General features: G+C 34.2%; 3 protein-coding genes across 3 annotated transcripts; all 3 read right to left on the bottom strand.

The window, feature by feature from the left end:
* Positions 1–3,253: 3,253 nt before the first annotated feature.
* LOC145795715 (uncharacterized) lies at positions 3,254–4,234 on the bottom strand. Its single transcript, XM_082880585.1, has one exon. The coding sequence runs from the start codon at positions 4,232–4,234 to the stop codon at positions 3,254–3,256; it is 981 nt and encodes a 326-aa protein (XP_082736711.1).
* Positions 4,235–4,246: 12 nt separating this feature from the next.
* Positions 4,247–5,349, bottom strand: LOC145795714 (uncharacterized). Its single transcript, XM_082880584.1, has 2 exons — positions 4,440–5,349; positions 4,247–4,299 (listed from the first exon to the last, which is right to left on the bottom strand). Exons 1-2 carry the CDS (start codon positions 5,347–5,349, stop codon positions 4,247–4,249), a joined length of 963 nt encoding a protein of 320 aa, XP_082736710.1.
* Positions 5,350–8,185: 2,836 nt separating this feature from the next.
* Positions 8,186–13,570, bottom strand: LOC114323647 (serine/threonine-protein phosphatase PP1 isozyme 3). The gene is made up of 4 exons (XM_028271300.2): positions 12,961–13,570; positions 10,215–10,774; positions 9,916–10,137; positions 8,186–8,524 (listed from the first exon to the last, which is right to left on the bottom strand). Exons 1-4 carry the CDS (start codon positions 13,133–13,135, stop codon positions 8,504–8,506), a joined length of 978 nt encoding a protein of 325 aa, XP_028127101.1. The 5' UTR covers positions 13,136–13,570; the 3' UTR covers positions 8,186–8,503.
* Positions 13,571–13,835: the final 265 nt, after the last annotated feature.

Here is a 13,835-nt window from a genome sequence, read left to right as displayed (position 1 = left end):
CTTCGATGGGACTTATCAACATTGAGAAAAAAGCTAATGAAGAGGTCATTGCAAACACTAAAGCCCGAAGGGGTATCATCTTTCCAAACTCAGCCTTACTAGTTCACTTTGTTTAAAATTATACTTACATAATAAAATCTTACTCTTGAACAGAGTAAAATTTTACTTACTCTTAAAGAGAGTAAAAGTTTAGTTTAAATCAGAGTAAAAGTTTACTTACAGTCAGAGTAAAATTTTACTTACTTTTGAACAGAGTAAAAGTTTACTTTAAATCAGAGTAAACTTTTACTTGCAGTCAGAGTAAAATTTTACTTACTCTTGAACAGAGTAAAAGTTTACTTTAAATCCGAGTAAAAATTTACTTTAAATCAGAGTAAAATTTTACTTACGGTCAGAGTAAAATTTTACTTACTCTTGAACAGAGTAAAAGTTTACTTTAAATCAGAGTAAACTTTTACTTACTCTTGAACAGAGTAAATGTTTACTTAAAATTAGAGTAAAAGTTTACTTACAATCAGAGTATACTTTTACTTTGAAATAGAGTAAAATTTTACTTTAGTGGTTAAAGTTTGCTTAATTGCTGGCTTCTTTTCTTTTTCTATTTTTCAAATGCAGGTAAATCACAATGAACTGAAGCCCATTTCCAGAGAAGAAATGAAACTCATTTGCAATGATGATGAAGAAGATGCATTGGACATAGAGGAAAATTTGGAGACTGAAAAAGATGCATTGGACATGGAGGAAAATTTGGAGACTGAAGAAGATGCATTGGACATGGAGGAAAATTTAGAGACTGAAGAAGATGAAGATCATGTAGCTGAAGCTTTAGGAGATGATCAACCTTTGAAGGACTTCATTGATCTTCAGAAGGAAAACAAGAGGCTGAAAAGTGAGAATATGGCGTTGGTTGAAGAACTGAAGAAAATGAGAGAAACAATGCAAAAAATAGAAGAGGATCAAGAGGCAAAAACAAAAGAAATGATGGAAAAGATGAGCAACACAGAGAAAGAAATGGAGAAACTCAGAAAGGAGATTGAAGTACTTGAATCTGAAAATAAACAGTTGGTTGAACAGATTGAAGAAAATACAGTTCATGCGGCTACCCAAAGTTGTGCTTCTAAAGAAATGCCACATGCTAAAGGAGTAGAACAAGAGCAAAACATTGGGATTCAAAGTACATTGAAAGAAACACTTATAGTCGTAGAGCCATTGCAAACATCCATGGTCAGGAAAATCAAAATCAAGGCGAGGAAAAAAAAAGAGATGTCTGATTTTGAATGTGAGTCAAGAGAGGCAAAGAAAAAAAAGACCACAAAACAAGCAATTGAAGTGATGTCAAAAGAAGTGATTTGTGTTGACAACTTGTCTCTAAGCCAAGCAAAGCCAGTTGAAAGGGTTTTGTTTCCAGATAAGGCTGCAATAAGCAAATTGCTTGATGAGAATGATAAGTGTCTATTGAACAAGATTTACAATTTGGAAACCACAGTGTAAGACCATTTTAATTTTGTCAAACAACAGATTTTTACTGTTATCAAACTGCAACGTGTTAATCAACATTTTTTTTACCTTATGACTAGTGCAATCATATGGTCCGGCACAGGAAATGGAGTATTTGTTACATTGCATTATGTAGATGCAATTCTGAGAGATGGTGATACTGCAAATAATGTAAGTGGCCATACAAGTTTCAATGAATAGTGTTCACTTCAATAACTAAAAATAGTTCATTTTATTAACATATATTTAATTGATTTTTGTTTTTGTAGGTCATTGACAGCTTCATAGAAATGCTTGAGATTGAGCAACAAGTCAAGAAGCCAGAAAAGAATAAATCATTCGTTTTCTCAAGCCTTTGTTAGGTAAGCCATCAATTTGTATTTAGTTTGAATTGATAAATTTTTACTATGGTTTAGTGTAACATTGTACTGTATTTTGGAGTTAATTTTTACTATTTGGTTTGCCAAAGATTGACAACTCATACAGTGTGTCACTAACACAACTTGAGACATGACACTCTTATATGATTAAATACAGTCTTTGGTGAAATGGGGTTATGGGGAGCTGAGAAATCATTTAATTGATAAAGTCCTTGAACAAGATTTGAGTGGATATAGATACCTTCATTTTTGCATGAATTCCAATGGGAACAAAAACGAAGAAAAACCCTACCACTGGACACTTCTTGTATTTGACACTGAACTTGATGAGTGGAGACATTATAATTCTTTAAGGCCAAGAGACAACAGAGAAGATCCTTACCTTAAGGATGCAAAAAAGATTGTAAGTGCTTTGCATCATATTAACAATAATTTTTTGCTGTGTTTTATTCTTGAATTTAATCGTGACCAAACAATTATGCAATGATGTTAGATAACATATGTGGATAGCAAGTTGGCCAACAAAATGAAAAGAGGTAGAAGAAAGTTTTCAAACTTGGTTTCGGTGAAAGATAGTCCACAACAACGCCCAACATCGTAAGTATTTCACGCTATTATTACATGCTTGAATTGGTAGTTTTCAAATTTGACTAAATCTAACAAGATATTGATTTTTATTTAACAGTGTTGATTGTGGAATTATTGTATGTTATATCATGCGCTAAATCATAAGAGATGAGCCTATTGCAAATTCTATAGAAGATGATGAAATTAACAATTTTCGAGCGTCAATAGTGCATCAAATTTTGAATGATTATCCAAAAGCATGGACTAAGGAACACTTCAACCTCGAAAAAAAAAAGGGCAAGAGCTAAGACCTCAAGGATGACAATGTGGACAAGTTCTGGGGAACTACTGTGAATGATTTTTGTAATTTCGGTTTTTGTAAATGAAAGAACGGTGAAAAAGTAATTGTAAGTGAAAGAATACTAAAAGAGTATTAGATAGTAGATGCTATGTCTATTGTTCTAGTAAATTTTACTATGGTTTGGTGATTAATACATTATTATAGAAGGATATTTGTTTTGACTGGGAATGAATGTTGTTATGGATAGAATACAATGATGCAGGTAGAGGCTTAAATTTTTTTTGACTGAATGTTACTATGAATGTTGGAATGAATGTTGCTATGAATTTTGTTTTGACTAGGAATGTAAGTGGAATGAATGTTGCTATGAATGTTGTTTTAACTGGGAATGAATGTTGATGATATATGTAGTTGTGTTGTTAGATTTTTTTTTGCACAAAGATTGCATGATGATCATCAGAAGAACTGCATTATTTTCATACTTCTATTACAAAATCAATAACGTCTTTCACGGCAATGCCTCATTGCAAGTCTTCCTATTATGACCGTACTTCTCGCATCTACCACACTGTACTTGTCTTATCTTCTCACCCCTAGATGAGATCTTATTCTTCCTTGGCCTATCAGGTGCCTTCTTACAAATTGGAGGAAGGGCAACAAGATCATCCATAGCTACAAGAGGTTTCTCAACAGTGGGTATTGGATAAATGGACTCAGCATAGCAATCTTTGAACTTGCTAGTATAATAAAATGGTTCCACATGTGCATACAAATCACCTCTGCTCTTTTGGATAGCAGTCGCCGCGTGAGCACAAAGAAATCCATTCAATTGCCATTGGTAACATGAGCAAGTTCTATTCAAGAGGTCAACGCTAACCAATGGCTGGGATTGAACCTCAAAAACATGATCACTTGAACGACTAACCAACGAAGTTCTTCCACTTTTAAGAGCATTTACTAATGTTGAATCCATCTCCGGACAAAGAAAAGTATTCAATTTCTTAGCTTGTTCTCTCCTTCTCGACATCAAATCCATGATCTTTAACCTAATTGAATCAATCATCTTTGTAGTGGGCAAATAGGGAGCTTGACGGATCCATGAATTGAAAGACTCTGCCACATTCGAGTGCATTTCACCGTATTTTTGTCCTTTAAAGTATGCATTAGTCCACTTGTCATAGGGCAAATTAGACAGAAACCCACAAACGATCCCTTTTTCCTCATCTTGTAATTCTTTCAAGCACTGATTAAAACATCCCACTGTCAGAGCGTAAACACACGAAGAAAACAAAAAAACTATTCTACTCCTGAAAGTATTGCTGAAACTTAGACCAGAGAACCTATCCCTCAAGTTGGCCTTCAAGTGTTGGAGACAAAAATAGTGATAAGCAGTAGGTAAAACCTTGGGTAAAGCCTCCAAAAGTCCAGCGTTCCGATCAGATATGAAGGTAATTGGTCTTTCATCCAATAATATATTCGACAAATGCATAAAAAATCATTCCTAACTGTCTGTAGTCTCTGTATCGACAATTGCCATTGCAAAAGGGAAAAAACCTGAAAAATAACATTTTACAATTAGTAAGTATATTAAATGAAAAGGACAAATATAGTAGATTTTTACTCTAAATAACAGTAACATGTTAATCTGAGAATAAGTAACTTGTTACATTGGAATAAACTATAGTAATATCTACCTTGATCCACATCCTTCGCTGTAGCTGTTAACAAGGTGCCCTTATGTTTCCCATTCAGAAAAGTTCCATCGATAAACAATAGAGGATGGCAATGCCTCAACCTTTGAATGGAAGCATTAAATGCAACAAAAAACCTTTTAAACCGTCCACTTTGATGGTTATAGTCAAGACGCAAAAAACTACCAGGATTTGTGCTCATCACAATATCCATATACCATCGAATCTCATCATAAGACATAGAGAAATCTCCAAAAGTACTAGTCCTAGCTTTCTCAACTCCCAACCAAGCGTGATTGTACGTAATGGTGAGCCCGTATTGATCTGTAAATTGACGCACAACATCAATTGGACGAGTTTGGGGATTCCCACGAACTTCATTAACAATCAAACTTGTAACCAAATTTGAACTCATCCTTGAGTTTTTAGAAGTACGAACTGCAGCTCTACAAGTATGCTCATCATGTAGAGTCCTAATGTAGAAAAAATTATTAGCACTTTCTGGAGATGCATGTACTCGCCATAAACAAGCTTTCGACTCCCGCATTAAACACACAGCAGTGACCCGACACTTCTTATTCTTCACATACACAAACTCAAATCCTATCTCAATGGCATATTTACATAATGCAGTCCAGAAATCCTTTGCACCTCCAATAAATCTTTGACCTACATGAGTAATTCCATTCACCCATCCACAAGACAACAAAGTCATTTCTTCATGTTGACAAAACATAGGGAGTAAATCCATTTCATCATCAGTAATGTTGGATCCAGTAGTGTCCCCTGATTCTCCAACTCCATATTTTTCATTTGAAATGCCCATTTCAGTAATAGTCACATCAACCCGGTCAACACCAAGGGGATAAATAATCGACAACATATTCTGAAAATCAGAATCATCATCAATCATGCAATGCGAATGTCCAGGCAAACAATACGATAACAGTATGCAACCACTATTGTCAAACTTCTTCAATTTACAACTTAAAAAATCAGTTAAACGTGTAGTTTGACACAACCTTGAACACAATGGTACGATCACCATACTTGCATAACAACATAAGAGGTGGAACCATTTTACAAATCTGCAATCAATTAACAGTAAAATTTTACTGTCACTATCAAAGTAAAATTTTACTGTCACTACAATTTGTGTTTAGTTTGAATTGATAAAATTTTACTGTGGTTTAGTGTAACATTATACTATATTTTCGAGTTAATTTTTACTATTTAGTTTGCCAAAGATTGACAACTCATACAGTGTGTCACCAACATAACTTGAAGCATAAATCTAAAAGTAAAATTTTACTCTGCATAAAAGTAAAATTTTACTCTGATATAAGAGTAAAATGTTACAAAAGGAATCTAAAAGTAAAGTTTTATTCTGCATAAAAGTAAAATTTTACTCTGCACAAGAGTAAAATGTTGCGGCCTGAATTTGAAAGTAAAATTTTACTCTGTATAACAGTAAAATTTTACTCTCATTGTAAACAGAGCAATCGAACCAGAGTAAAATTTTACTCTGATATAGATTAAAATGTTACAAAAGGAATCTAAAAGTAAAATTTTATTCTATATAATAGTAAAATTTTACTCTGAATCTAAGAGTAAAATGTTGCGACCTGAGTTTGAAAGTAAAATTTTACTCTGTATAAAAGTAAAATTTTACTCTCATCGTAAACAGAGCAATCGAACCAAAGTAAAATTTTACTCTGATATAGAAGTAAAATGTTACAAAAGGAATCTAAAAGTAAAATTTTATTCTGCATAAAAGTAAAATTTTACTCTGTATAAAAGTAAAATTTTACTTTCATTGTAAACAGAGCAATCGAACCAGAGTAAAATTTTTCTCTCATTCTCTAAAACAAAAGGCACAACAATAGAACCAGAGTAAAATTTTACTCTGATTCTGTCAAACGAAATCAGATCAAACACAACAAAAATAAATAAAAAAAAAACAATCAAACAAACAAACAAAAACAAAAAAAATTAATTAACAAATCAACATACCTAATTGAGAAGAAAAACCTCTACAACTCGATCAACAATCACAAATCTCAATGAAACTCTCGTTTAATTGAAAGTGTTGATCATCGGCCACCAAGTGAGAGATATTCGGCTGCGAGATCGTCTATTGTTGAACAAGTGAGAGATGTTCGGCTGCGAGATCTTTAGATTTGGAGATCGTCTTCATCGATTTTGTGAAGTATGATCGATTTGGAGATCGTCTTCATCGTCTTCATCGGCTGCGAGCTCAAATTTCAAAATTTTCGTACGTATGATACTATATATATAAGGGCAATATTGTGATAAAAAAATAGAAATTATAAAATGTCCTTATTAAGGTAGGCATTTCCTATTCATGAACTTTTTGAAAGAAAATTAATTAGATTATCCTTTACCCTAATAAAAAAGGCCCAAAAGAGAGGTTTCCCCAAAAATCCCTTGAAGATTACCATACAATGGCCTCACAAGCTTATTAGGAATGCTTGTGATTTATTTATTTATTTAAAAAAATTTTGAATTTTGTGTTAAAAGTGTTTGGCCGTTTCAGCATATAAAAATAATAATAATAAATATTGCCCCTTTGGCACACTTACGACAATGCCACAAATACATTATGGTCATAGAACTTTTGCCGACCGATAGCATCGAATAATCAAGGATCAAAATATATTTGTAATATTATCACATCAATGTCAACAGTGATACCGAATAATTGCACAATATTATTTATGATGTACTTAAAAAAAAAAGGTACCAACCAAAGTACCCAATACTCGCACAATTAGGAAACAACAATTACGTTGAACTTGGAACATCCAAGTGAAGCAAAAATTTTTAGTTAAAGCTCCAAATCAAGTAAATCAGCTACGTGAATCTCTTTTGGCAATTCTACTTGATTAAAAAGACTACATTCAACTTTTTTAGTTAACTTGTCGAAGAAAAATTATCAAGTAGTCTCATAAAAATTCACCGTGTAAAAATTACTTGAGTTATGCTTCCCAAATAGTTAAAATAAGTTGTCTTGAAATAACTTAAAAAGCAACCAAGGCCACTTCAGAGGTATTTCATCTCTTTAATGTCACAGAAACGCATCAACAACCCATGGAACATGACATCACAATAAATAATAATAATAATAATCTATAGATTTGTCAAGTGGCTTAGTGCCAGCCTCAAATTTGCCACTCAAATGAACCTTTTTCATACATCCTCATCTCCATAATGCAATTGCCAATACTAGGGTTGCGTTTCATTAGAGGATTTAAAAAGGAATTTAAAAAGAGAAATAAAAAATATAAATAAAATGTGAATAAAATATACATAAATTTCACATAATTTCAAACATTTTTTTCCTTTTCTTTTTTTTTTATAAATTTCTCAACCAAACACAGCGTAAAGACAATGACACGCATGCTATCAAAAATTATAATGGTTCTATTATTTTGTTCTAAAATTAACGCCACGTTTGGATCTTGAATTTGTTCTTAAAAAATGAAAAGTATCCATTACCCCAAAAGAAAAAAAAAAGGGTAGCATTATGAGTAATTTCATTTCAAGTTCTTTTTGACAAATCTATGATCCAAACATAACAGGGAAAAAAAAAAGGTATATACCACACATTTGGTGGATAAAACATGTATGATACTACTCACCACAGAAATGCTGTAACAGAAACTATTGGACTCGCCTGAAATCATGAACAGAAGTCCATGTATGTGCGATATGACAGCTTCCTAGGATGTTCCAAAGTTCATTTCTAATTATAACATCAAGAGACGAGCGATTCTCTTGTACAGGGTGCGATCCCAAACCCCTTGCTGTAGCAACTTGTATTGTACATGGATGAGCAAGGCGGAAAAAAACAAAACAAAATAAAACAAAACAAAAACAAAAAACAAAAATAGAAAAAAATTACAAGCCTTCACCACTTATATCAAAGGAAGGAATACACATAATTTCTTTGCTGAAAAAGTTCCCACATTTTTTAACTGCCCTTTGCAATGAAATGGCCCATGCCCCAAGCCCTTCGACGGATGTTCGCTCCAAATGAACGGATATCATACTTTTGCACCGAGTAACTGCGAACAAGTGAAAAAGAGTGCTTAAAAAGCTACCAAACAGATGGCATTTACTGCTTTCAATTACCAGGGTATATTCAATGACGGAACTTTTTGACAAAACGGAGGAGCAACAAGAAGATGTCTGATGCTGAATGTGGCATGGAGATTTTATTCATTTTTTAACTTTTATATTTACGTTTATTTATTTTTACTTATAGTTTAATTTGGAGATTCGTATATTTATTAGAAATTAAGTGTCCATATAAAATTACAATTTAGTTTTCTATTTTGAATTAGGGTTTGTAGCTTATAAATATTAGGTGTTTGCATTGTAATAATTAGGTTTGGAATAATATTGACTATTGAAGGCTTTGACCATTTTGTGTTATAGGGTTGTGGCCCTCCTTTTCCCTCTTATTCTCTCTTCTATTTCCCCACACCCTTAGCTACAGTTGAATATGGTTAGGACATTGCCGATTTAGTAATCAGGCAAACCAATATATCAAGTTTATCAATTTTCACAAGATTTTAGAGTTAAATTAAGTTGGTTGAGCAGGCATTATTTCAAAACACAGCCTCTGGAAAGAAGGTAATTCCTGCAATAACTCTAATTTTGACAGCTAGAGAAGAAATATTTCCCTCTCATGCTCACAATGGGTATATGGTTGCAAAAAGACAATGCACAACGATGAATGTGTAAATGAAGTTGATAGTTCAAGAACACTATAAAATGCAAATGCATATTACAATTGTCTTAGGCAAGACGAATGATGAGATTGGGATGTTATCACAATCATCATTTCATGACATGAACATGAAAGAGAATTCTCCATTAAGGACAAGAAAAGAAATATCACAAGCAAGTAAAAAAAAGAAAAGAAAAAAGGACCAGTCCAGTGGTAACACTGTCTTACACAGACTCTTCTACTTCCCCCAAAGTACTTGTGTCCGCCAAATATAACAGGTATATGGATGTGAGATAAGTGTTCGACACTAGGTACCCAAGTTAGACACTTGGATTCTCTAATTTTTTTTCGATATTTGAGGAACAAGAAACTCATATTTGCCAGTAAAGAAACATTTCTAACCTCGAAAAAAGATACTTGCATAATAATTTGGTACCATTTAAATGATTGCACAAAAGACTTTCGCTCTAGTAATTGACGATAACTACACAGCGATTTGAACAATTATTTCCTAATACTTGATTGAAACTGAATGTTGCAAAATATATCCCATTAATTCAAAATAGTTTTATTGAATTTGTACTTGCATTAGCCCCTTTAAAATTTTCTTCTCATCCACACCCATAAACACACCTAGTTTCAAGCAATCTTTAAGGAAACCATATTCACCACAATAATGTGTTAGATGGAGGACTTAACCCTTGGGAGTAGGCTTATGATTACCTTGTTTTTTGTTGGAGGCGTTCCTGGCTTAGCTGTAGTTGTGCTTCCAAAGTCAAACTTTGACTTCTTCTCCGCAGGCTTTAATATTTGAAAAGAACACATCAAAGAGTCATCAACACTCATCATTGCGCCAGCATTATCAAACTCTCCACAGTAATTAGGAGCCGAAAATACAGTTACAAGTTGTCTATCAGCAAAGAACTCGTACCCATCTTCCACAACCTACATGATAAGGAATAATCATAAGACACTCTTGAAGAATGAATGTAGCAAAAGAATAAGCTTAACACAGTTCAAACCTGATGAGCACGACAAATGAGGTCCAGATCATGCTTTTGAAGAAACTCGGTCACCTTTTCAGGGCCAAAGGTATAGGAAACTCCCCTATCATTCATTCCCCACCCTTTAACATCTTTACTCGGATCAGACCAAAGTAAATCACATAGTAAACCAGTTTCGGGAACATCTGTTGGACGCTGTATATTCCTGATTTGATTCAAGTCATTGAGGTCCGGAGAAAGTCCACCGTGCATGCAGAGAATCTTTTCATCAATGACAGCTGCCACAGGTAGGCAGTTAAAGCAATCTGTGAAGATTTTCCAGAGTCTGATATTAAACCTTCGCTTGCACTCATCAAAAAATCCGTATATACGGTTTACAGAAGCGCATTCATGGTTTCCCCTCAAAAGGAAGAAGTTTTCGGGATATTTTATCTTGTATGCAAGGAGGAGGCATATAGTTTCCAGGCTTTGCTTCCCTCGATCCACATAATCCCCCAAGAATAAGTATTTAGACTGAGGAGGTAGCCCACCATAATCAAAAAGCCTTAGAAGATCACTATATTGACCATGAATATCTCCTAAAAAAAAATCAATAAATAAATGGACAATCATAATGACATATTCATGAATCGTGGGAAATAACATAAACAATACATTCAAATTTCAATAGATAATTATCACAACTCCATTGGGAGTTTCATTGTTTTGTTTCCCTAATAACTCTAAAATGGAGGCCAAAGTCCAGTGTTGGATACAAAATTCACTTCCAGAGTACATAACTCATTTAAGTAACAATTTGAAAAATGATGCTTCCACTGAATGCATTGAATCGCTATTGACAAGAAACAATCGTAGTCAATGATAAGATCAAGTTAAGACGCATACTAAGTACATTTACTGACATGCAGGCATGACATGGACATGTCGACATGACTAGCTTAGAAAAATGCACGACACAATATGCTTGGGACACGTCAAAGAATTATAATTTATTATAGGTCAAATATATGAATAAGTTATTCTAAAGCAATGAAAAAACAAAAAGCCTAGTTAAAATTAAAAAGGCCACGTAACACTTGCATTCCAAAGAATGCAAAACAATTGTAGAACATTAAAGTACACATGACGTATTCATCTTATAAATGTTTCAAAACATGTTTATAATTTGCAGGTGTTCGACACGGGTGTTGGTCACAAGACACCTCCTCAATAGAAGTGTTTGTGCTTCTTAAGATGCATATTATTGTCTAGGTATATGGTATGCACCACCTTGAATTGCACTATTGCACAAACATGCCTTATTAAACAGGAAAAATGCTAATGACCACCCAATGTCTGGTCATTGGCCTCAATATACGTGTTACAAGTGGGATTGAGTGTTATTAACCTCACATAGAAGGCTAAAACATTTATTTCCATAAAAACAATTGAATAAATAGGTGAGTGTAAAAAAGTAAACGCACATTATCCTTAATGCCATTTAGCCAACATGTTCGACATGAGAGCTCAGTGTCAGTTTAGAAGCGTGAGGGAAGGTCAATAATTGTTACTTTGTTAGTAACCTCATACAAGGTTAGCGCAATTCACATCCCCAAACAAAAAACCTTTAATAGAATTGAATCAACAATGGTGTGCTATGAGTTGAACTTTCCAAGAGCTAATTCATCCATTTGCATTGCATAGTTGAAATACTTTTGGAAAATACAATTTTCAACCAGCAATAACAGCAACTAATATGGAGAAACTAAAATATATAAACACAATACATTTCAGAAATCAATAAATTTCCAAAACACAAAACAAACAGAGCCTAGTCCGAATCACTCACAACTATAGCAAAATATGCAATTAAGAATCAATCGCGATTGGTAGCTCGAGATTTTTGGCTCGAAATTGGCTCGAAAAAGTGAGAGAGAAGGAGGAGGAGGAGGGAGAGGCTGGAAGAGGGGCGGAGGAGGAGGAGGGACTGGAGGGGGCCAACATATCGGGTGGAGGCGGAGGCGGGGGGCGGAGGGGGAGGAGGGGCGGGGGGTGGGGGCTGCAAGGCAGAGGCTGCGACGACGATCGGCGGATGCGGGGCTGCGACGATCGGCGGATGCGACGGCGGAGGGCTGCGACGGACGACCTGCCTTCTCTCTCTCTCTCTCTCCCTCTCCCTCTCCCTCTCCCTCTCCCTCTCCCTCTCCCTCTGTTTCAGACCAGCATGACGAAGAAGAAGAAGAAAGAAAAAAAAAAAAAAAAAAAAAAAAAAAAAAACAGCCCAAAACGACGCCGATTGACGTCGTTTTGGGCTGTCGAGCCAAAATCGAGCCACGAATTTCGAGCTACCAGTCATTTTCGATTAAGAATATATCCACAACATGATTCCCGATATGAATACCCAATTTAAGCAGTAAATCAATACTAATCTCTTCAAATGCAAATTTCAATCTCTAATCCTAGAATATTTTATCATCAAATGAAAAAAACATTTCAGAATATGCACAACTAATTCATGACCAGAATAGAGTTCCCCTACACAAACACAATAATTAAGTGCAAATCAAAACTAAACCAAACCCACTTGACAACCACCACAATCAACCAAACCCACTTGAGATTTATCATAATTAAAGCAAACCCACTCGAGAACAATCAATGTCAAGCCAAACCCATTTCATTAAAATTAAAACCTAGTCAAACCCATTTCACTGAAATTAAAACCTAGTCAAACTGATCATCCTAAAAATTGGGGGAAAACAGTGGAAATTGATAGAAAAAGTACCACAGATCTTGATGGGTGCATCAAGCTCTAAGAGATTGGGCTGTTGCAAGAAGATTTCTTTGGACTGGACACAAAGATGTCTGATCTCTGACTCTGAAAGCTGAACTTGCTTCCCTGGTCTACCCCGAACTTCGAGCAATCGATTGATTATACCATCAAGAACCACAGGTTCCATAGCTTGAAGAAATAGAAAAATTGAATCTCAAGACTAAACAAGAAGAAGCAGAGAATAAAGTGAAGGGGGTCGATGATGTTCTTGGGCCTCTTCTAAGGTTGTGGGTATTAGCATAACTATATCTATATATATATATATATAGATATAGAGAAAGAGAGAGATTGAAATTCAAGACTTAGAAATAAGTTCAAGGATTTAGTTTGGAAATGGCTTTACTTGAAACATTCGTGTATATCTGTCTGTCTCAGACCGCTAAAATGAAAAAGCAGAGACAGAGAGATGAAGAGAAAAAGAATGAGATTCTTTCTTTCAGCCCTGCAGAGAGCGACCCATGTATACAAGTCATAGATATATAGATGTAGAGAGAGAAAGTCAACGGGTTTCACGGGTTCTGCGGACCCAGGTCTTGCAGTGCGCATTACGCACCCACGGACCCAAAACAAAATATTTGGTTTCAGTTTTTAAAATTATTTTTTTTTAAAATTATTATTTTTATTTTACGTATTTTTTTTTAAATTTTTAGTGAACATGTTTTAAATTTTAAGTAATTTTTTTTATTTTTTTAAATATATCATAATTAGATGTATCTAAATTGGTAAAATATTTGTGAAAAAATATTTTTAAAAATTAATAAATACATAAAAATAAGAAAAATATACTATTTTTTGGTATTTAGTGTATTTTTTATAAATTTTTTTTC

Source organism: Camellia sinensis, chromosome 7 (assembly GCF_055761805.1).
Source record: "Camellia sinensis isolate YWXY chromosome 7, ASM5576180v1, whole genome shotgun sequence".
Taxonomy (NCBI): Eukaryota; Viridiplantae; Streptophyta; class Magnoliopsida; order Ericales; family Theaceae; genus Camellia; species Camellia sinensis.
The sequence above is the reverse complement of the archived record's forward strand: the minus strand, read 5'-3'. Positions and strand labels throughout refer to the sequence as shown.